At 46.9% G+C, this 23978-nt stretch overlaps 1 protein-coding gene across 2 annotated transcripts in view; it reads right to left on the bottom strand.

Annotated features, from left to right (window-relative positions):
• Positions 1 to 1013: 1013 nt before the first annotated feature.
• CHCHD7 (coiled-coil-helix-coiled-coil-helix domain containing 7) overlaps positions 1014 to 23978 on the bottom strand; it is a 101814-nt gene continuing 78849 nt past the window's right edge. For both annotated transcript variants that reach the window (XM_086965766.1, XM_086965767.1), the window contains exon 6: positions 1014 to 4306. In XM_086965766.1, coding sequence (XP_086821892.1) covers positions 4202 to 4306 — 105 coding nt within the window. In that variant the 3' untranslated portion in view covers positions 1014 to 4201. The remainder of the gene's footprint in view (positions 4307 to 23978) is intronic.

The raw sequence follows: 23978 nt of genomic DNA, 5'->3' as shown, positions 1-23978 counted from the left end.
AAACAGCATAACACCATCTGGCCAAGCACCAACTGACCAAGCTGGAATTCTAACTGGAATCATAACATTAGGAACACACTAAAGTTCCACATGAGAAAACAGTGAAAACAGACTAAACACAATGAAGCTATTTACAACATATCTCCCTCGCTTAAACCCAAAAAAACAAAAAGAAAAATGAAAGAACAACTAATGAACATAATCACTGAGATAGACAGGTGGGCGACGAGAACGAGCACATCGAGAAGTAAAACCATTTGTAGAGATAGCTTCATTGGAAAATAAAGGTGTAGAAGAAGAGACAGTATCACCAGAGCAAGAAGGTGTAGGAATAGGAATAGAAACATCACCCCCAGGGAAGGAAGAATAAGAAACATCACCACTACCCACCTCCCCCCTTACACTGGATTGAGAACAAGAATTTGAGTCACACTGAGCAGATAACATGTAACCATTGCTGGAGGAAACAGAAAAAGGTAGAGTAGCCTTCATATCCGCATCAGAATGACTCTTATACAAAGCCACCCTTCTGAAATACCACCCCTCGCCATTGTCAAGGAGAACACAATGAGGAAAAACACGCTTAACATAAAAAGGACCTCTAAATTTCGAGAGACCCTTAGAGAACCTTCCAGGCTTTACCTTGACCAAGTCCCCCACACAAATTGGTGAAGGAGAACCGTCCAAAGAAGACTTCACAGGAGAAACATTGTCCTGATTCCTTAACCAAGAAGGTGTTAACTTAGTTACGAGAGGACGGCCACGCATCAACTCAAAAGGAGACTTACACTCATGTTTGTGGGGAGTTGAACGATAAGCCCAAACAATTTCTTGGACCTTATCGTTAGAAAAGCAACCAAACTCAACAGACATCTGTATAATCCCCTTAATCAACCTATTGACCCTCTCGCACATACCATTACTTTGTGGGTTATATAAACTGGTCCGATGATGACGGATCCCATCCTCGTCGCCAAAATGTAGCAAAGTAATAAAGATGATTCAAGCAGGTAGAAACTTGTTAGGATCAAGTTTATTCGCAGCACAGAATAAAACAGCATAACACCATCTGGCCAAGCACCAACTGACCAAGCTGGAATTCTAACTGGAATCATAACATTAGAAACACACTAAAGTTCCACATAGGAAAACAGTGAAAACAGACTAAACACAATGAAACTATTTACAACAAATGACCTGATGCTTTCAGGGGAAAAGACTTACATGTATGCCATTGACACCCAATTGTACCTGAGACACTGGATGTTGGATGACCTATGAATTTTAGTTAAAGGTTCCATGAACAAGTTAGAAAGTGGATGAGAGCGAGGACCCCTGTGGAACCCTTAGTGTGACTGGAGTGGACTTAGCCAGGGACTGAATCTCTGAGTTCTGTTGTGGACAAATTAGGCAAACCAATTTAGGATGCACCCTGGCAGCCCCATCCTATTTTCCAGTAGGTCTAGTAGGTTGTCATTCTTAACCATATTGAAGGCTGATGATAGGTCGAGGAGGATTAGAAGGCAAGATTTGTTCTGATCCAACATTTTAAATGCGTCGTACACTATATGTGTAAGAACCAATTCGGTGCGTGATTACTTTAGGGTGGACACTCAGACAAGACGATCAAGAGCAAGAGTTGTGAACTAAGGCAAAAGAGACAAATGGATTGGGGGCTGCTAATAGACAGCTGTCCCTCACAGTCCGTGCAGAGCTTAAAACCAAAGCGCTTTGGTGGGGACATCATACTACACAAGTTAAATTTATTATGTGAGGAAAACGCACAACTCTCAAGAACGAGCTCCGTGTCCCTGTCAAAGGCACAGACAAAAGGGAACAGGCGCTTTTATGCTGGGGTGGGTGCTGAATGGCTCCGGCCACTTACAGCATTGATTTGAAGTCAGTGTCCGGAACAGCAACTTAAGAGCTTTGAAGTGTCCAGATCCAGTCTTACACCTGGAGATTATTTTGCAGGTGAGGCTTCTACAGGTAAAAGTATCCATCAGAATAAGAGGTTCTCGCTGGATAGACTACAGAGTGAGTGAAAGGTCTTCCGAAGATGCATCTTCAGGTTATGTACCTTTAGTAGTTCGATTTTGATGCCAGCACCCTTTTGAGCATTGATCTTCAGGGGAGGGGCCTACAGTTAAAGCCCTGCAATGAGCCGGTTCAAGATCTTTTGACAAGCTGTATATATTTTTAAAGCAGAAAAACAATTCTCATGAAGCAGGCCTATACATACCTGAAACATCATGCGGAGTGTGTTGAGCAATCGTGCTGCACAAACTGCTCAGACATCTCCTTGCTTAGTCACCAGAAAAGGTGTTCCACAAGTCCCTAGATAACCAGGCGTAAAAGACAGCAGCCAGGTCCTGGATGCCAGTATGATATGGAGAATGTCAAACTTGTGCTTCTTCCTCTATTCAAGGTTCCCAACCTAAGATGTAGTTTAAGTCCTTTCCAAAGATGCCAGTTCATTTTTGATCACATCCTCTGTATACTTCTGAGGTGCAGCAATGTCCTCGTACTAATGGCAAGGACCCCCCCCCCCCCCTGTTGCTGATACCAGAGAGATTCCTTACAATAAACCCATACCACAAGCTGTGAGGGAGGAATTTCTTTTACCCAGAGACTTTTCTTTTTACTGACAGAGGTGTAGTGCACCATAGTATATATATATTTTTTGGGGAATATTTGACTTCATCTCAGCCACTAGTAATTATTCAGGGCTTCATCCAAGTCCATCATTATTTTACACACCATGCCACCTCACTTTGGATCCAGCCAAATGCAAATCAGTCTTGACCCTGCTCCAACAGGAACATTCCAGCATACTGCCAGGGAGGGTACATCCTGAATCAGAACACAAGCAACCCAAGACCCAGTGTTGCAGTGGGGAAGGGAAGAGAGGGAAGAGAGAATGAATATATAATGATGGCTAGAAAACCTGAATGTCATTACTCAGGCCTCATACCAGTCAATCGTAATTAGCAGAAACTGAGGGGGCAGATTTACAAGCCCCTTGCGCCACATTTGAGTCATTTTTAATATGAGAAAAGTGGCGCACGGGGCTTGTAAATTTGCCCCTGAGCATTTTATAAACTTAAGAGAAGCATGGGAATCCAGGGTAGGGTTTTACATGAATCCATGCACATTTTCTTATGTAGAATGACCCGTAAGTGCCAAATACATGACTTTATATTCAAACTTGCTGGGGGATTCACTAAGTATACATGAACTGGGTCAGCCACAATCCAGGAAAACCTAGTAATCCTAAGCATTTCTGAGACCCAGAAAAATCCAGGGTGGTGTGTCTTGTGTTGAACCTAGGAAATATTCTAACTCATGTCTCAAAGAGCTAGAATGGGACCAAACTGGAAATAAATGTATTTATAAGGTTTCTGGGTTCCCTTACCAGCTCAACATTTTTAATGGCAAAGAAATTCCTTCCCCTAGGGACAAGAGGGCACTAGGGTTTCACAGTGCAAGAAAGCAACCACCACATTGTCAATATAGAATGATGTAGGTTCAAATTGAAGTTTTTATAAGTAATATTAAACTGTGGCTGCTTTTAATCATCCGCTAGTCAGCAGAAGAAACCTGGACCATTCATCTTTAAAATTGCAATCCCCGTTGTCAAGTTGATTATTAAATTACACTTATCTTTTTCATTTCTGCCCACTAAGTCACAACAAATATTATCCCAATAAGAATCTTTGGTCACTCTTAATATTGAGCATTACATTTAAATTAATATAAATTAAGATAGCATGTGGTCAAGTGATATTAATAAAACATCAATTGATAGTAATGCCTAACCTTTACAGGTCATGCTTGCAGCTTCAGTTCAATAACAATGTACAATATATTACTAACAATCTTTTTGGCAAGCAAGAAACATTTATGGTAAATAGAAAGAGTGGGATTTGGGATCACAATGTCTATAATCTAGACATACCTGTTCTAAATTTGGGATGAAGTGTATTAAGCTATAATAACATAACATGTAATGAAGTAGCTTAATGCATGCTCCTTTCATTGTTAATTTCTTTCGCACGTTGGACTTTACAAAGCACTCTCCCAGTCAAATCAATTTCACATTAAACCACAGCTAAGTATCAAACTCTTTAGAGGTTCTAAATGCAGATATTAAAATGGTTGCATTCCAGAACATTTCAATTTACATAAGAAACTAGTGCTATCAGTATGGCACTTCTCCTATTGAATCCAAAATAATCTTCCTTTCTTCAGCTGTTGGCATTGTGGGTTTCACGCCTTCTCGTCGCCTCTGCCTCATAACCGTACTCTAGAAAAACAATGTTTCATGAAATTGTCATTTCAAATACACTGTCAATATCACTTTATTCTCGTCTAATTAAAGAAGTGTTAATAAGGAAACAAATTAACATTGTAGAACTTTCAAGGAAAAGCACAATGGAAGCGGGATTTACAAAAAAAAAAAAAAAAATCAAGTAAACAAGACATTTTCCACATCATAAAATGCTTATGATTTGAAACACTGCATATGAAGGGAGTGGGGTGAGCATCTCGTATACTTAGGCTATCCTGTTTTCAGTTTCAACTGTTTCACTGGTAAAAACCCACCAGAAAGAAATCTTCCCTACCATTTTATGCCACTAGATGGCAGCAGAGCCCTGTCAGTATTGCAGTTTCATTGTCTGCTGAAAATTTCTAACACAGAGACAGTGCTCCAATGGAAAATTTCACAGAACTTCATACAATAAAAAAAACTCCCACTGCACCCAACCTTGAGACAGGCTAGGCTGATGCAGCCATACAGAACCTATTGTGCTGCCAGGCTAGGTCCTCCCTAACAGGAAACGAGTATCCTGGGACGTGTTGTGCAGGGTGTATAAAAATCTGGGCAGGGCCATCATTTTGAAAAGAGCCGCTCTGCTCAGCAGGGTGAGCGGCAATGTTCTCCAGTGCTTGCTATCACGCTTCAGCCTTTGAGAGGTGCATGCAAGTTAAGTGGTAGGAATGCGTCGGGATCCAACGGAAATTAAACATTTTCAATTCCAATTATTCACAGCAACACAAAGTAACTCTGGTACTCATTGACCTGATACTGCTAATAGGCACTGACATAGCCAATAGGTTTGGCTTGTTTCCGGTGTATGTCAGTTATTGTTTTTTTAAGTCTTTTTATTGAAGACCAAAAACTTAGGCTTCGCACATTGTGTGGTGATGACATGGTTAATTTGCAATACAAACACAGTGAGCCTTGATAGCTCAGAAAGATCTTCTATAATGTCCAATCCCACAGGAACAACACTTTTACAGCCAGTCAAATACAGCCTACATATACCACCCTCACTATCCCTCCTATCCTGGAGTTCCACACTCAACATCTGGTCACCCCTGTTGCACAAGTTACTACTTGTGTAACGATATATCTGTAAGAGAAATTAGTTAGTGATAGATTCCTTACCTTAGAATATCCCCAGGCGTCAGACTGGATCCGGAAACTTTTGCGTAGCAGTACCCTTGCGCGTCGGTAGGCGTCGTTGGCGGCTCCGCGTCCGTCGTCGGCACCGTGATGACGCCGTCGGAGAACTTAGACGCCGCCTCCGCGTGCTGACGTCAGTTCTTAGCCACAGCTTTTCCGCGCCAGAAGCGCAGAGCCATGACAAAAACCAACACTGGTGCCATGAAACTAGGGCCCTGAAAGGGATGACCTTAACCCTAGATATCGGTTCGCAGAACGGGGAGGATGGGTGGGTCGGTAAGGAATCTATCACTAACTAATGTCTCTTACGGATATATCGTTACACAAGTAGTAACTTGTGCATCTGAAAGAGACACGTTAGTGATAGATTCCTTACCTTAGAATAGATACCCCAGCAATACCATCCCCGTGGTGGTGGGTCTGCGAACCAATAATCACACCAGAAAGTCCTGGAGGACGGAACTGCCAAAGTAGCCGTCCCTCCGGACTTGACTGTCCAGGCAATAGTGTCTTGCAAACGTGTGCAGCGAGGCCCACGTAGCTGCCTGGCAAATGTCCTGCAAGGGCACACCTCGGCCCAAGGCAGTTGTAGTGGCCGTGGCTCGAGTGGAGTGAGCCCTCAGCCCAACAGGGGGTTCCTTCTTAGCCAAGGAGTAACACGCTTGGATGCACAAGATAATCCACCGGGAGATGGTCCGCTTGTGCACTGTTTTCCCTTTCTTAGCGCCCGCGTATCCCACAAAGAGTTGATCATCCACCCGGAACTGTTGTGTGCGATTCAGATAGAATGAGAGCGCACGTTTTGGGTCCAGACGGCGGAGCCTCTCCTCCTCTCTCAAGGGGTGTGGAGGCGGAAAGAAGGTGGGCAACGTGATGGATTGCCCAATGTGGAAGGCCGTGACGACCTTGGGAAGAAAGGAGGGCCTGGTCCTTTACACAACCTTGTACGGATGGACTGAAAGGAAAGGAGGCTTACAAGATAGAGCCTGGAGCTCACTCACTCTCCTGGCAGAGGTGATGGCTACCAGGAAGGCAGTCTTCAAGGAAAGAAGGCGAAGAGGACAGTTGTGAAGTGGCTCAAAGGGAGCGCACATCAGGAACGTAAGAACCAGGTTCAAATCCCACTGAGGCATCACGAAGGGAACAGGAGGAAAGGTATGAGTGATGCCCTTCAGGAATCGATTAACGATAGGGGATTTGAACAAAGAAGGTTGGTCAGGCAGCCTCAGAAAGGCTGAAAGAGCTGAAAGATAACCCTTGACAGTGCCCAGAGCAGAGCCCTGCTGGGCAAGAGAGAGAAGAAAGAGGAGAACCTCAGAAAGAGGGGCATTGAGGGGATCCACAGCCTTTGCTGTGCACCATGCCACAAATCTGTTCCACCTGCAGGCGTATACCGACTTTGTGGAGGGACGCCTGGCTGCCAGAATGATGTTGCAAACTTCAGGAGGCAAGTCAAATGGCCTTAACTGTCGCCGCTCATCGACTGACATACTGAGTAGCTCTGGATACCAGTACCTTCGTGCCCAGTCCGGAGCCACAAGGATGACTTGTGCCCGGTCGTGCTTGATCTTCTTCAGCACTCTGGGCAGAAGTGGTATAGGCGGAAAGGCGTACAACAGACCGCAGCTCCACTCGCGACGAAAAGCGTCTCCGAGCGAGTGCCGCCTTGGAAATTCCAACGCGCAGAACTGATGACATTGCGCGTTCTCTTCGGTGGCGAATAGATCTAACCAAGGCTCTCCCCATCGCAGAAAGAGGCCTTGCGCCACGTCCGAGTTCGGACGCCATTCGTGATCCATCGAGCACCGACGGCCGAGTTCGTCCGCCCTGGCGTTCATAGGACCTGCCAGGTGTTGAACCATCAGAGTCACGCCCTGATGTTCCAGCCATTGCCAGAGGCGCAGAGCCTCCTGGCAGAGGGTCCATGACCCCACTCCGCCTTGTTTGTTGCAGTACCACATGGCGGTGGTGTTGTCCGTGAACACTTGCACTACACTCCCTCGGACAGACGGGAGGAATGCCTTCAGTGCCAGACGAATCACCCGCAGCTCCAACAGATTGATATGGAGCCGGGACTCCGCCGGAGACCAGAGTCCTCTGATCTCCGCCTCTCCCAAGTGGCCTTCCCAGCCCTGGAGGGACGCGTCCGTCACAACGACGTGCTCCGGTTGGGGAAGGGAGAGGGATCTGCCATTGACCCAATCGCGGTCCGTGAGCCACCACTGCAGCTGTCTCGCAGTGCCCTCCGTGATCAGGACATGGTCCGACAGGTTGCCCTGATGCTGGGCCCACTGAAACTTCAGGTCCCACTGCAGAGCCTGCATCCGCCACCATGCGTGATGCACCAGAAGGATGCAGGAGGCCATCAGCCCCAGAAGCCGCAGCGTCAACCTGACCGAAACTTCAGGATAAAGGCCGGAAGATTGGAATCAGAGCCTGTATATCCCGAACCCGCTGTTCGGGTGGGTAAACCCGAAACTGCGTCGAGTCGAGAACCGCTCCAATGAAAAGAAGCTTCTGAGAGGGGTACAGGTGACACCTCGGCACATTGATGGAAAATCCCAGCTGGTGCAGGAGATCCGCCGTATTCTGGAGGTGGCTGACGACTGTCTAGGGCGAGCCCGCCTTCAACAACCAGTCGTCTAGGTAGGGGAAGACTGACACCCCTAACCTGCGCAGGTGAGCTGCGACCACCGCCATCACCTTCGTGAACACCCGTGGGGCACTTGTAAGGCCGAAGGGGAGCACGAAAACTGAAAGTGCTCGTGGCCTACCGTGAACCGCAGGTAACGCCGGTGGGACGGCAGGACGGGGATATGGAAATACGCGTCCTGCAAGTCCAACGCTACCATCCAGTCTCCCGGGTCTAGGGCAGCTAAGACCTGAGCCAGAGTCAGCATTTTGAACTCCTCCTTCCGGAGGAAGCCGTTGACGTTCCTCAGATCCAAGATAGGGCATAGGCCCCCTTTGCCCTTCTTGGGTACCAGAAAGTAGTGGGAGTAGCAACCACGTCCTACTTCTGGCCCAGGAACGCGCTCAATGGCCCCCTTGGCCAAGAGGGCCGAAACTTCCTCCTGCAGGAGCCGCAAGTGATCCCCCGATACGCGGTGGTGTTGCGGTGACATGGCTTGAGGAGTCGTCTCTAAGGGGAGGGAGTAGCCCCTCCGGACGATCTGCAGGACCCACCTGTCCGAAGTGACAGTGCGCCAGTGAGAGTGGTGATGGCGAACCCTGCCTCCCACTGGTGTCACATGTGTCACATGGGCCGAAAAGCACGGACTAGGAGGGTTTAGAGGTGGATGCCGCGGGGGCAGGTGTGGACTGACTCCGCCTGTTTCCCCGACCGCCTCCGCGGCAGTTTCCACGGCCGCCGCCGCGCTGGACGATAGTTTGCAGCGAGTGGCTGGCGGCGCGTGTGGGGACGCCCCTTCCTTGGCCAGGAAAGGAGTGAAAGGCAGCCGTTTGCTGGCGCGGGCCGAGAGGCCCAAGGACTTGGCCGTAGCCCTGGAGTCCTTAAAGCGCTCAAGCGCGTGGTCTGCCTTGTCGCCAATGAGGCGACGGCCATCGAACAGCATGTCCATCAGAGTGTTCTGGACGTCTGCCGAAAAATTGGCGGATCTCAGCCAGGCGTGGCGTCTGACCGCCACTGTCGTAGCCATCGCTCTGCCTAGCGAGTCAGTAGTATCCAGTCCACACCTGATGGAATACTTGGCTGCGTCCCGGCCCTCCGCAAGGGCTTGGCCGAGTTTGGCCCGTACCTCCAACGGGCACTCTGGCAGCACTTCCGCCACCATCTCCCACAGAGAGTGGGTGTAGCGGTCCAAGAGGCATGCAGTGTTGGAAGACCGCAGTCCCAAACGAAGGGACGAGAATATCTTCTTGCCATAATTCTCGTACCTCTTGGATTCCCTGTCCGGCGGGGCCGACGGGAATGCGGTCTGGGAATTAGAGGCCTGGATGACCAGACTCTCGGGGGTGGGGTGGGAGGACAGGAAACATGGGTCGCCCGGAGCCGGGCAGTGGCGTCTGGCCACGTTCCTATCTACGGGCGAACCCGTAGCGGGCCTGGACCAAGTGCCCGTAGGCGCCGCGGAACCCGTCGGAGGAGAAAGGGACCTCATGGCCATGAGGAAACGCTCTATCTCCTCCGGCGTCGCGTTCAGCCCAGGGACCGGAGGGTATGGGGCCGGACATGACGCCCGCGACTCCCGAGGAACCGCGTGGGCGGTGTCACCCGAACCCCCGGCCGCGTCGCGTGAGCGTCCGGGGGGGGGGGGGGGGGGAGGGGGGGAGGAAGAGTCAGAAGAGCGATGATGCCTCTTCGACTTCTGACGACTTGGACCCGGAGGAGTGGTGCCGAATCCCGGAGCTGTGACGGCTCCGTCCCCGCGACCTGTCCCTCGACCTCCCGTGTGACCGGGACCTCACGCGGCGCGGGGCCGACTGCCGGAGTTCGAGCCGCCTGCGGGACAGTCGGGGCAGGCCTAGACGTCGTGGTCGACGCCCAAACACGTCAGGCACTGGCGGTGAGGATCCGTGACCGACATGGTGCGGTCGCAATCTTCACAATGCTTGAAGCCGGGCATCCCTACGGCACCGTCGGAGTAGAGTAAGACTTCGAGAAGGATCAAAAAGATCACCAAAAAGTTAGTCAAAAATTTACTGGGTTACTGCTTTTTCCAGATCTGCGCTGGCTGGCGCGTAAAAAAGAAGAACTGACGTCAGCACGCGGAGGCGGCGTCTAAGTACTCCGACGACGTCATCACGGCGCCGACGACGGACGTGGAGCTGCAGACGACGCCTACCGACGCGCAAGGGTACTGCTACGCAAAAGTTTCCGGATCCAGTCTGACGCCTGGGGATATTCTAAGGTAAGGAATCTATCAGTAACGTGTCTCTTTTAGATCCCTATATACACCCAGTGCCCCATAAATCTTCTCCCATTTCTTGGGGCAGCCTCTCTCCTTATATACAACTTGTTCCGTCCTCTGGCACCTGTCAAGGTCTGCCTCTCCCTCAGTTTCTCCCGGCGTGGCAGTGGCCCCCCCCCATGCTCTTGCTATATTTCGTTTAACAACTTCAGCTGCTAGTCTTAAGATCTGTGTACCTGAGCCAGTCCTACTCCCCCTTTATCCGCAAGAGTAACCATTTGGCATCAAGAGGGACTTAATCGCCGTGACCCTGGCAATTTTTGCCGCCACTGTAGCCCAATATCCCCGCACCCATGGACAGTCCCAAAGAATTTGAAAGAAGGTCCCACATCATCTCCTGCACAACAGGGATTCCGTCCTACTGATTTTATAGAATAACATATGTGTGTAGTAAGTCCTGTGGAGTACTCTAAATTCTAGAGTCTGAATCTCACCCTGATAGCTATTTCCCGTGGACCATGGAGGGCTTCCGCACAATCATCTTATTCAAACTCGCCCAGGTCTTTTTCCCATACCGACCTTAGTGGGCCCAGTAGGTAGGGGAATTGTTTATTAGTTTCCTATAAATCAGCAACATTCCTCTATGTGTCAATGCCTTGGTCACTATCCGGTCCTCTAGAGGTGAGGACTCTGGTATCTGCTCGGCCTACCACAGATTGCGGTGCAAGGCATGCCCCAGCTGTAAATGCTGAAAATGCTCAGACTCTGCCAGATTTTCCTCCCCACATAAGTCCTCCAAATTTATGTAGGCTTAGTTCCTACAGACATCTCCCAAATGTCCAATGCCTATGAGCTCGCATTTCAGGCATCCCACCAGTCCCCACACCTCGGACAGTTGATCGCTGAACCAAAGTGGCACCAAACCAGTAAGTTTCCCCTTCCACCTCAGAAACTGTCTGTGTATGGTGTGGCATGCACCTATTTTTCCATGAAGAAGTGCCTCGTGCCCACCCCGGCCCATGGATGCCCGGTCCACTCCATATGCTGGGTCCTGATGATCAACAAATATCCATTAATTAATGATTATGAGTTGGAAGGCTCAATAATACTTCAAAATAACGGGGACTGGCAGTCCACCATTGTACACTCCTCATTGCAAATTGGCCAGAGCTATTGTGGGGGCTCCCCCACCCTCACAACAATCTGCAAACTTATTGGTTGTCAGTTATTGTAAACTAGAAAAACTGTTCATGTGGGACACCTGAAATAAATAATGGAGAGCTCACTCAATAGGAGTTGATAAAATACCTATATAAAATGGCCAGATGTGTGTGAGACGTACCTGATGAATTAATGTAAAGCCAATTGCCATGGTTGGTGACGTGCACACCAAATAAGTGAACAGAGAGTACATACTCAAATAGGACGCAGACGGGTACTACCAAAAAAAAAAAAAAAAATGAAGGGGGTTGGGGATCAGGTAAGTAATACCAACTAAGACCATCCAAATAATTATACATAGGCAGGTACAAATATCTCGGGAACTTACCCTAGTGAAGGAAGAAAGCTTGCGCAAAACTGGGGTGTAGTATTAAAATAAATATGCACCCAGACAGGAAGGGATAGTTCCTATATTGCTAACCACGTGGATTTGTGTTAGCAGGAATTAGGACCGCAGTGAAAACATGAAGCTGTCACCCTTGGTAAAGCTATTTGCAGGAATTACCCTGGGCCAGATGACCACTGTGATACTATGCCCCATATATAATTTTTTTCGCAACGCCGTCAACTAAGATTCATAACAAACCATTCTTTAGCCTACCTGATTGAAAGGAGGCACATGAAATATATTGTGCAACAATTTATGGTCGTCATGATTAAAGAAACCTAAATTTACGGAAAAAACGTTTTTTTTTTTTTGGTTCTTCACTTGGGACACTGAGCATAGTTTACATGATCTATAATACAGTCATTACTTTTGATACAACATAAGTGTTTGGTTGTTTATTATTGTCTGTATTAAGGTTCTTTCTTGGCATTTTACTTCCGAGATTATTTTGCCATTGTGCCTACAAAAATTGCCCACATGAACCGTTGTTTTTCTTGTTTACTATGCCCTGGTTCCATGCGAGTAGGGTTGTCCTTGTCCTTTAGATATTATGTCAGATATTGTGCGACATGTCTGGATGCAATAACAAAAAGCTCAGACCGGTAGTAAAAAAACTGGTTAGGTGGCATGCTATGGGTAGTACAGGATTTTAGTTTAAATTGTGTTAGCCATGCCCTATTTACATAGGCCAAACATATTGGAAAGGATTCCTAGTTAGATGTATTAGGCTACACCCCTTTTAGAGACTACACACTCCCACTATTTTCATCCTTTTTAAAGCCCTGCTGTGCAATAAAATAAAGACTACAAGTTGACTGCAGAATTGTGCTTGATTTGGCAGAGTACTAAATCCCAGCCTTTACCATATTAAAAATAAGAAAAACATCTTAGATCTTAGAAGATGAAAGATTAATGTTACTTTTGAGTAACACACGTCTTCATAGATCGTGTCTGCTGTTTTACGATTTACATAGAGACAGTACAAATTCAGAGCACCATCCTAGAAGACATCAGGAGTTAAGCTTTAAATAGAGGGAGGCCAGGTTTGGATGTAAAATTGTGCCTTTCCTTCTGGGATTTTAAATCGAAAAGAGCTTAAGATGTAAAGAAAGAAGCAGTTGTAGAACGTCTGAATGTGAAATCTGCCTCACCCATCAGGGAAAGATAGGGATGGAGGCTTTACCTACTTTTAACCCAATTTCTCCTGCTGAGAACATTTCATTAAAATTGCAAACACAGACTAGTCACACACATATGCCACTGTTCCTTTAAGACCGCATACTCCGCAATCACACCCCATCAGTGGAAGTTAGTCCAGTTCTCTTTTCCATTTCCTGTTAAGAGGATCCTGAAGCACCATGTTCAGTTTGGTATGTCTGATTAGGCTGAAAGCCTTTCCTACAGGAAACATTTTTCCTTTGTATGAGAATGTACATATCTTTGTAAAGTCCCCAACTTTGGATAAAAATAAAAAAGTGCCTTCTACTGATCCACAAAACCTGGAGCTCATGGGTCGTATGAAGCTCATTCTCGTGATAAATATGAGCACTTCCTTACCTTCTCTAGGAGGACCATCAGACAGGGATAAAACAGACTTCACAAACCAAAAAACAAACAAAATTTAGAAAATTTCCGAAATCTGCTTGTCAAAGGTGAGGAAATGGAGGACGTGGGGCTCCCTTTACCTCTACTGGGGCCAATGTCTGAGGACTTCCATAAAGGGAGATAAAAACAAATTAAAAAATTTAATCACAGTGACAAAGTGCACAATTGCCACTAGCCATCAAGCTCCACTATGTAGAGAAAAGAGACAGAAGTGAAACGCTCAACAGTTGAGCGCTTGTTCCGAAGTCTCATTAGACTAGATTTGCCATCCCTATGTGGAGAGCTGAAAATGTAGTGGCAGATGCAGTACATGAGAACACCATAGCAACAGAAATACATAGATATTTCAAGAACAAAGGCACAGTTTCTAATGCTGCAGAGGAATAAAAAGCCTGAGGTAGTAATGGGAGGCCACTGAATCTCAACTGCCTGCGGAGTTTGTCGAGAAATATACATGGAATTTGAGACAAGAGAGGTTACTGAAGGAGCTAGAGATAAACTGCAGATTAGTTGCAGGAAGAAATATTATGATTCAAAGTAAATTATACACAGACTCTAGACAAGCTCAAACACAAGGACTGCAGGACGTACGACTCGCGCACACAAATGGAGTGATGAAAAGAGATTTTTGATAAAACTGACTAGGGGTGTGCGAAATTTGCTTTTGTGTACCTATGCAAAATGCAAATCTCATTTCATGATAAAGTTCAGCGCGAAATGCATAGTTGCGTCAATTTTTGGTGTGAGGATGCATTTAAATGAGCACCGTGAGGAGCCACTCTTGTTCTGCTGTACCCGAGCATTCATATTATCGCGGATTGTGTCATTCTCTGTAAATTTTTACCAAGAATGGTGCATAATTATACAAAGTGAGGTAATAGCATATTTTGGGAATTTCACGTAAGAAGCATAATGCAAAACTCAAATTAAGCAAATTATGCAGGCGTAACGTCAGTTTACCAAGCCTAATTTTAAAGGCGAAAAGTGCACCGCACCCTTATAATAAACGCAGAAGAAAGGACATAATTTAAACAGGTTGCAATAAATATTTCAATCATACTACAACACTTCATAAGATGCTGAAAGGGAGACGGGTAGCAAATCATTGAACAGTACATCAGAAAGACAACCCTACAGACACCCTCACTCAAGGAAAGAGGGTTTTGAAGCTCCCACAGATGTACACACAATTAAAGTAGAAATAAAAGCCTTGCTAAATGGCAAAACGCTAGATTCGGATGCTTTCCCAGCCAAATTTTACTCATCTGCTAATATCTCTGCCTCAAACTCACAACATTGTACGCACTTTTTCCCCCCGTAGTTTAATATAGCGCGACCATGACTCGAAGGTATCGGGTATCAGAGCACTTTTCATGAGCACCAGTTGCGTTACACAAGGACACATTCATTTTTGCTAGGCACGGGGAGATTAAGTGATTTGACCAGAATCACTGAATGTGGAGCATATTTGCCGAGACTCAAACCTGGTTCCTCAGATTTGAGGTCGACAGCCCTAGCCGTTAGACCACATCCTCTACACAACTGTTTACAAATCGGAAAGCAGTCTAAACCCATTCCCAAGAAATACGGAATCAGAGTGGGCTATCACTGCATTGTCTATGTTAATGTAGACTATAAAATCCACTGAAAATGGTCACAAACTGTATCCTACACCATATGCCCCAGCTGATACAAGTGGACCACAATGGGTTTGTTCCAGGGAGGAATACTTAAGCTAACTTTGGGAGACTAACCTGCTATTGGAACTAACACCCAAAGAGCCCTGTTCCACACATCAGTGATCTTGGTTGATCTACAAAAAGCCATTGACTCAGCAAATAACGATTATATGAAGGAGATTCTCCACAGCATGACCTTCGGAGAGTCTTTAGTTCAATAGATATCATTGCTCCATACTGAGATGACGACTAGGGTACACACTGGTCAGAAAACAGCAGATCCATGCAGAATGAAAAGAGGTACAAGGCAAGGGTGCCCATTTTTACCCCACATATTGGTCGTAGTAGTTGAGCCACTTGCAGCAGCAATGCAAACAAGCATTGGCATAGCCAATAGGTCTCGCTTTTGGGACTTTATGTGTTTAGCCAGAACTTTTCGCTATGTTGTAGAGCACGGGTACTCATAGTACGGCCCGCGGGCCAGTGGCGGCCCGGCAAGCCTTCCCTGGCGGCCCGCGGACCTGGCAGACATCGTACCAGTGTTTTAAAAACACATTTCTAAGTGTCTGCAACCGGAGCGAGACACTGCTGCTCTGTGGGGGTCGGTCGTGTGATTCATTCAGGTGACAGGGAGAGCGGAGCTGCAGGGGCCGAGGTCAAATACAATAAAGCCCCATTAAAATGCAAATTGTCTTCTAAAGACCTGTTAAGTGCTCGGGTGCGGCTTTGTGTGTGTTTGTGCCTGGAAGCTGTCTCAGCCGGGCCGACGCACAGGGTGAGATGACGTTCCTGTCACAGGGTGACTCATCGCTGAACCTAGGGCTCGCAGCATCAGTCTAGCAGAGGAAAAAGGACTGCAACCCCAAAGCTCCGAAGTCAGCAGCAAGAAATTCCTCAAGTTGGGGGCGCAGAGGGGAGCTACCATGACTGAATTTACAAATGTCAAGGAAGGCTGGGTGCAGAAGGAGGGGTAAGTGCAAAAACGGAAGCATTCACTCTATCAAAAACAGTCATTCTCAACAATATGGAAGCAGTTCCGTGACCACATTTAGAGAAATGACCAATCGATGAAAAATGCAGTGAAGGGGTGAGAAATGTGCAAAGATAGTTTACCTCTTATGGACAGGATAGGTCGGTGTGTTTTTGGTTTGTAACACATGATTTATTTTATAAGGAGTAGCTGTAGCTGTTTTTGTATTCACTTGTCTGGAAGCATCTCTTCTGGCAATCCTTCTTGAAATGAGGACGTTGTAAAAGTAGTCTAGTTTTGTATTATTTTGGTTAGCATGTTTAAACGCAGAGGCCTAGCATAATCTCTCTGTTTTAGAAATTAAACGTTTACAGCGTTTTGTTCCCATCAACCAAAAACAAGTTTGTGTGCACCCTGCCAGCCGTGAGATTTTCATCGCCAACAAAACCGAAAATTAATGATTTGCTTCTGTTTTGCCATTATTGGTAGGAATTGTTCAAGCATTCAAATCTACTGGATTCCTGAGGCCCAGCTCGGTATCCTTTGTTGTGAGATGTATTGATGACATTTAATACCGTTTTTTTAGAGACTTATGGTGGTTGTGTATAATTGAGAACGGAAATTGGGTTATTGAAGTCCCATGGGTACACAGTGTGTATTTTTCACTTGCTTTTTGCACCCTCTAGGCATCTGAATCTGGCATCTGGAACTCGCTTCCTCCATCGCCCCGTGTCACCATTTCCACCCGGATCTTCAAAGTTAACCTCAAATCTCTTCTATTCCAAAGACACTTTCACAACTAATTTATTAAATGCATAAATAAATAAATAAATAAATAAATAAATAAATAAATAACAGAGGGAGGTAGAGGTATGGATGGAGAGGGAGGGAAAGGGAGGGAGACAGAGGGAGAGGGAGGGAGGGAGGTACAGGGAGGGAGGGAGAGGGAGGGAGTGAGGGAAGGGGAGGGAGTGAGGGAAGGAAGGGGAGTGGGGGAGGAAGAGAGAGAGGGAAGGGGAGTGGGGGAGGGAGAAAGGGAAGGGGGGAGTGGGGTAGGGGAGTGAGGGAAGGGGAGTGAGGGAAGGGGAGGGAGTGAGGGAAGGAAGGGGAGTGGGGAGGGAGAATGGGAAGGGTGGTGAGGGACCGGTGTCCAACCTCATGGTTACCGTTTTTTTTTGTTGCTGTAGCCCCGCCCCCTCCCCCACTGACCCTGCCCCCACCGGTGCGGCCCTCGGACACAAACCACACTGTAAATTTGGCCCCCGAGAGAAAGTTTGTGAGTACCCATGTTGTAGAGCATTGTGGCTGATGTGTGTGTCTGGTCCCCATGCACGTCCCCTTCACCTCACCTCCACAAGAGTGCGCGTAGTAGAACTTGCACAGAGTAAACGAAAGCAACGACTACACAAATATTGGGCTGAGTTGCCTGAAGTCAATTATCAAGAACCCCTGAGATAAATTCCTGGGAGGTGGTCATGATCTGCAAGTATCTGCAATTAAAGAAACGCAAGGTGGCTTCCCGATTCCTTAACTTAGAGTTAGCGCTTGCAAAGAAAATTGATTAACCAACATTGGAAGAGCATACCCATCCCCCTCTTTACATCATGGATTCGATTGCTCAAGCTATGGGTGAAAGATTAGAGCCTAGCTCTCCACTGGAAAGAAACAAGAGTCCTACACCTACAACCAATAGCGGCTAACTGAGATAGATTGACATCCCAGTTGGTGGATACCACAGGTGACTATGACCGACCAGCCCAATTAATATTTTCCTACTTTCCTGAAACTAAAGGAACCCCCCCCCACACTTGACTACTGCATTGCAACGCTCCCTCTGGTGAACAACTCAGCCTGTCTCTGTACACTAGGAATGAGGCCGTCCCCTTTCAAATACTTGTTTTCCAGCTCACTCTCTGGTTGTTGTCCCATGGTTTCCTTTTTCATTGCTTTACAAGCTTAATGCATTGAATGAACGTATTTCCTTAGCTTACATTCTCCATCTGCCGCTGAGGCACTGACCTCCAACTGTTGATTCACTCTCCCAACTCACTATTTTGCTAACCTCCTCACACAGAGGCAAGCAGATTACTCTTATTGATTTCTATGTTATATACAGACAAAACGGTCATATGTACCAGTACGATCTCGGTTACAGGTTATGCTGTCTGCTGTTTATACAAAATACCACTATAACGATTTTTAGAAAAAAGAAAACAGATGTGAAAATGTATCTATTTCTAGGACTGTGTCCAGTGAACTTGAAAAATATCATGTTAGCTTCCCTCATATGATAGTCTATTACTAGGTCTGTGATGGGTTAGCCTTATGCAAAGGAAGATGCTGAAATATATTTACTGACTACTAACATAACTGAAAGGACCGATTTCCTGCTAAAATGAAGTGTAAAATGCCTGCCGACTCATTTTCAATATATTCCTTGAACAGTGTAATGTGACGCTAGCATTTTGGATCAGACAAATGCATGATGTGATGAAGCCCAAGAGACAGAATACCTTCCTGGCAAAAGGAAGCATATCCCCCCACCCCCCACCCACACCCGAAACTAACAAACACTTATGTGCTTTAAGTGTACAGAGCAGATCCCAGGAGGTGCATACAATAGACCTGGTCCCACACTGATTTGGCATGGTTGACTTAAGGGATTAAGAGCTTTATCGGAATAGGAGCCCTTGATCGTCTAGTCCTTGAGATATTGCTATACAAATATTCTTCACTTGCTTCTTTAGAATATGTTCACTTCTCTTTGAAGTTCTTCAATCAATCAATCAATCAATCAATGGCATTTGTAGAGCGCGCTACATACCCGTAGGGTCTCAAGGCGCTGGGGGGGGGGGGGGGGGGGGGGGGTGCCGCTACTGCTCGAACAGCCAGGTCTTCAGCTTCTTCCTGAAGGAGAGGTGGTCTTGGGTCAGGCGCAGGTCGGGAGGGAGGGAGTTCCAGGTCCTGGCGGCCAGGTAGGAGAAGGACCTTCCTCCTGTCGTCGCTCTTCGGATGCGGGGGACGGCGGCGAGGGCGTGGTTGGCTGATCGGAGGTGGCGTTTGGGAGCGTAGAAGTTGAGTCGGCTGTTGAGGTAGCTCGGGCCTTGGTCGTGTAGGGCTTTGTGTGCGTGGGTGAGGAGGCGGAAGGTGATTCTTTTGTTGACGGGGAGCCAGTGAAGGTCTCTCAGATGTCCGGAGATGTGGCTGGTTCGTGGGATGTCGAGGATGAGTCTGGCTGAGGCGTTCTGGATCCGCTGGAGTCTCTTCTGGAGCTTGGCGGTGGTACCGGCGTAGAGGGCGTTGCCGTAGTCCAGTCGGCTGGTGACGAGGGCCTGGGTGACGGTCTTCCTGGTCTCGGTGGGGATCCACCAGAAGATCTTCCGTAGCATGCGTAGGATGTTGAAGCACGCTGAGGAGACGTTGTTGACTTGCCTGGTCATGGTGAGGGAGGAGTCCAGGATGAAGCCCAGGTTGCGTGCGTGGTCTGTCGGTTTGGGTGCGGTGCCCAGGGCGGGAGGCCACCAGGAGTCGTCCCAGGCGGAGGGCGAGGAGCCCAGGATGAGGACCTCCGTCTTGTCCGAGTTCAGTTTCAGGCGGCTGGTCGTCATCCACTCGGCCACCTCTTTCATCCCTTCGTGCAGGTTGGCTCTGGCGGCGGCGGGGTCGTTGGTCAGGGAGAGGATCAGCTGGGTGTCGTCGGCGTAGGAGATTATGCTGAGGTTGTGTTTGCGTACGATGGCCGCGAGGGGGCTCATGTAGACGTTGAAGAGGGTGGGGCTCAGAGATGATCCTTGAGGGACGCCGCAGGTGACTTCGGAGGCCTCTGACTTGAACGGTGGTAGGCGGACTCTCTGTGTTCTTCCGCCGAGGAAGGAGATGATCCATTCCAGCGCCTTGTCCTGGATTCCGATGTTGCTGAGGCGCCGTACTAGGGTGCGGTGGCAGACCGTGTCGAATGCCGCGGAGAGGTCTAGGAGGATGAGGGCCACTGTTTCACCATTGTCCATCAGGGCTCGGATGTCATCGGTGGCGGCGATGAGGGCGGTCTCGGTGCTGTGATTGGCTCGGAAGCCGGACTGTGAGGGGTCGAGGGATCCGTTCGTCTCGAGGAAGGCGGCCATCTGCTTGTTGACGGTCTTCTCGATGACTTTAGCTGGAAACGGGAGGAGCGAGATGGGGCGGTAGTTCTTGAGGTCGGTGGGGTCTGCTGTTGGTTTCTTGAGTAGAGCGCTGAGTTCGGCGTGTTTCCAGCTCTCGGGGAAGATGGTGGTGTCGAAGGATGTGTTGATGATGTCTCGCAAGTGGGGTGCGATGACAGCGTCGGCCTTGTTGAAGACGTGGTGAGGGCAAGTTCTTCTTGATGGAGCTGCAATAACTTCATTGGAGGTATGGCTAGTTATGTGGTCTTGCACCGGAGACAATAGCATCATTGAGCAATGTTCAGCACCTACTCTTTTCTTCTGTAATCTCTTGCCATTCTTCTTTTTGGGGGTGGATATCGGGAGACCCTACCTACCAAAGTAGCACAAGGAAGAGGGGGAAAGACAGGAAATCCTATTTCCCTTCAAGTGGTTTCCCAGAAGCTGCAAATGGTTGGTGACTTCCTCTGCATTACGTTGGTCTTCAATGATGGTACGGTTTTGCTTGATGTTCTTCCTAATGTTAGTAGGTGAAACCTTCATAGATTCTATAATGATGATGCTTGAATTATATTCTCTCTGAGACCAACTAGTCTAAGGGTCTCCCTCTCAGACTTCATAAAATGCATTTCCTGATCTAAATGTGCTCCAAAGAGAAAGGGATCTTCTGAGTGTTGAGACTGTAATCATCCACACCAACCTTCTGGTGAACCCTGCACAGGTATCATAAATGACTTGCTACAGAGACCACTGGACCCGCTCTTGGCGTAGCATAAGCAGTTCCAGGTAACCTAGTAGGAAACACTGTTTAAGAGATAGCAGGAAGAGTGGACAGCACACCATAGCTAACAGTGAGAGCCGCCCCACTGCACATCTGCCAGGTTTCCATTTATGTCTAATGTCTAACGTTGGCTGGCATGAAGGTCAACCGTACCTCAATGGGAACAAGTAGCTGTTGTGTCCCTGAAGGGGGCCGGTTTCCTCTGAATAATTTGCCTCTATGTTATACGGGCTCTCACTGACTGCAAAGTAGAAGAGGACCATTCTTCACATTCTTGGGATCTGCTAAAGATGGATTCCTGGCACCCGTGATCTTCTTCCTGGATTCTGTACGCCAATGACTGGAAATACCTGAAATGGAAATAAACGGTCTAATCCTATTTGGTGGTCTTTTCCCCTGATCCAAGAGCTGGTCGCCTATGGAGCTAATGTACCAGTCTCATCACCATCATCATCATCATCAGTGGTCTATTAGAAAGAAAAGCCCCAACTAGAGCTGCACAGGAGGCAGTCATGGCTAGCACAGCACTAGTGCTGCACAGGAGGCAGTCTTGGCTAGCACAGAACTGTCCCAACAAACAGAAGAGGAAGAAGTATCTGCAATAGCTCTGGTAGCAGCAAAGCTGGAGGTTGCACTTGCTTCGTCATTGTCTTGTTTGGCATCAACTCAACCTTAAAAGAACAAGAAAGTTATGTCTTCCAGCACTGGGAAGTCCCCTCTCTGATGAAGGTAACCTGGAGAGGATCCACAATCATGGGCACGAAGGGAGACACAGCAAGAGAAAGCCCAGATGGCAGTGCCACAAGAAACAATTATAATGAAGTGCCATGCCAACTGCCATCTCAGCATGCTTAATTTTCTGATCACAGAAATCAAAACAGAAATGCCTCCCATCCTTGACATTGCCCTCTCTTCCTAAGGCCACCCAGTCTAGCACCACTATACGTTTTGGGCTTCGCAATGTAACAGCACATACTTGGTAAGGGATTTCTTTACCTTACACTAAACTCAGCTACACATAGCACTGGGAAGGTTACAAGGCATTCTTTTTGAAATGTGAAAAATCCCTTTTAGCATGACAAAGTGGGAAACCATTATGCCTGCTTTTATCTCTCTTCCTGAGGTGTTCTGCAGTGCTCGGAACTCACTTCTACTAATTTAATGTTCCTTTGATAATTACTGAGGATTCTGGGCCTTACACAGAGATAGGTGGATGTAGGATATCAATTTAGAGAGCCATTGACATTAAGGCATTGCTAATGAGGCAGAAAGGATTTCCAGGACTTATTGGAGGAGGTCTAGCCTTCATCAAACTTTAAATAAGGACCTTAATCTGTAGTGGCAGATGCAGGCTAACATTACCAACATCGCTTTCGACCTTGGGGCACCCTAATGCTGGGGAAATGTGTGGAAAGAGTTCAGTCATTGCCAACTGGGTCAGGCTGAATGGCAGACCAATGTCACATTCCTAAGATACAGCCAATTAAAATGGTACAACTTAATTTTCCAGCAACACTGGAACAACTATACTTCAGTGATGGATGACATGAGTGGGAGTGTGATTTGGCAGCAGGCTGGCTCTTGAATCAATGAGTAATGTTATGCCAGTCTTTCTTTGTAATGCTAAAAAAGAAAATAACATGGCTAACTAGAATTATGGACCTGGCAGAGGACTCAGTTGAAAAACTTGTGAAAATGGATATTCTTTGCATTGCATGCAGATGGTTCATGGTGCTTCCCCAAATTCCTTGAAGTTTAATACATTTACAGAAAACTAACCAGAATGGTCCACAATGTAATGCTTAAACAAAAATAATCTCATTAAGTCATTAGCTTCAAATCAAGGAATGTTCTTTATTCTACGGGGTGTCTTAGATTTCAGTTTGGTCTTAACATTAAAAGACTATTAGGTTTTTGATTCTGCTTACAAAAAATGCAGTTCCTAATTAGGATCTATGCTTTCACAGTATGGTATGTCACTTTCAGATGTTGATGCCATTTTTGCAATGTGTCATAGTAGGTTTACGGTAGTCTCTTGAGGCAGGGGTCCATAGAAGCATTGGGCTATTTTCAACAAATAGAACACAAACAAACAACTTGTTACAATGACTATTCAATGGACTTAATATGAGCTGGTGTCAATTATAATTGTAGACCACCAGCCAATGCACTTTTTTAGTGCAAAAATTGTATCCAAGGCCTCTGCCTACCTTTAGATGGATACATTATATTAGACAACTAAGAGTCCTGGTTCAGTCTCCTTCATGGTAAAGATTGTAGATGCACTTGCTGATTTTGCTAAATTCAATGCATATAGCTGCTAAAAGTCTGACACACCTACACCCAAGAAGTAATCTCTGAAGCTTGTGTTCCTAGGCTTAGGTGTTTACTAATGATGGTTGCTGGATTAGATCCTTTCTAGAGGATAGCCTTTCCAAGTTACAACAGAAAACGATAGCACTACTTTGGGAAGCAAATAAAGCTGCCAATATAACGTATCGTCTATGCAGGGATTTCCCCACTGGCAAGCCTAGAGAGCCTTAGTTGCAGATTTTCATGTTTGAGCTCTTCATATACAATTGTGCCAGGGCAAGAAAACAAGTTACTTACCTGTAACTTTAGTTCCCCAGTATTGGTAACTTTCATAGATTCCCATGCTTTGTATCATTCCCCGTCGTCGGAATGGGAGTCTCGGTAACAAAAATACCACAGCTGTAGGTACAAAAGACAATGGAAAAAAGGCCTAGGCCTCATTCCCTTTTGTAGCATATCACCCTCTTTGTGTAAAAGAGACCAAACTTTGGCCTCAGCCAATCAGAAGTGCCTCACCACTTAGAACCTTCCTGAAGGAACC

The sequence above is a fragment of the Lissotriton vulgaris genome, chromosome 4_1, assembly GCF_964263255.1.
Source record: "Lissotriton vulgaris chromosome 4_1, aLisVul1.2, whole genome shotgun sequence".
NCBI classification, from domain to species: domain Eukaryota; kingdom Metazoa; phylum Chordata; class Amphibia; order Caudata; family Salamandridae; genus Lissotriton; species Lissotriton vulgaris.
This window is presented reverse-complemented; position numbering and strand designations above follow the sequence as displayed.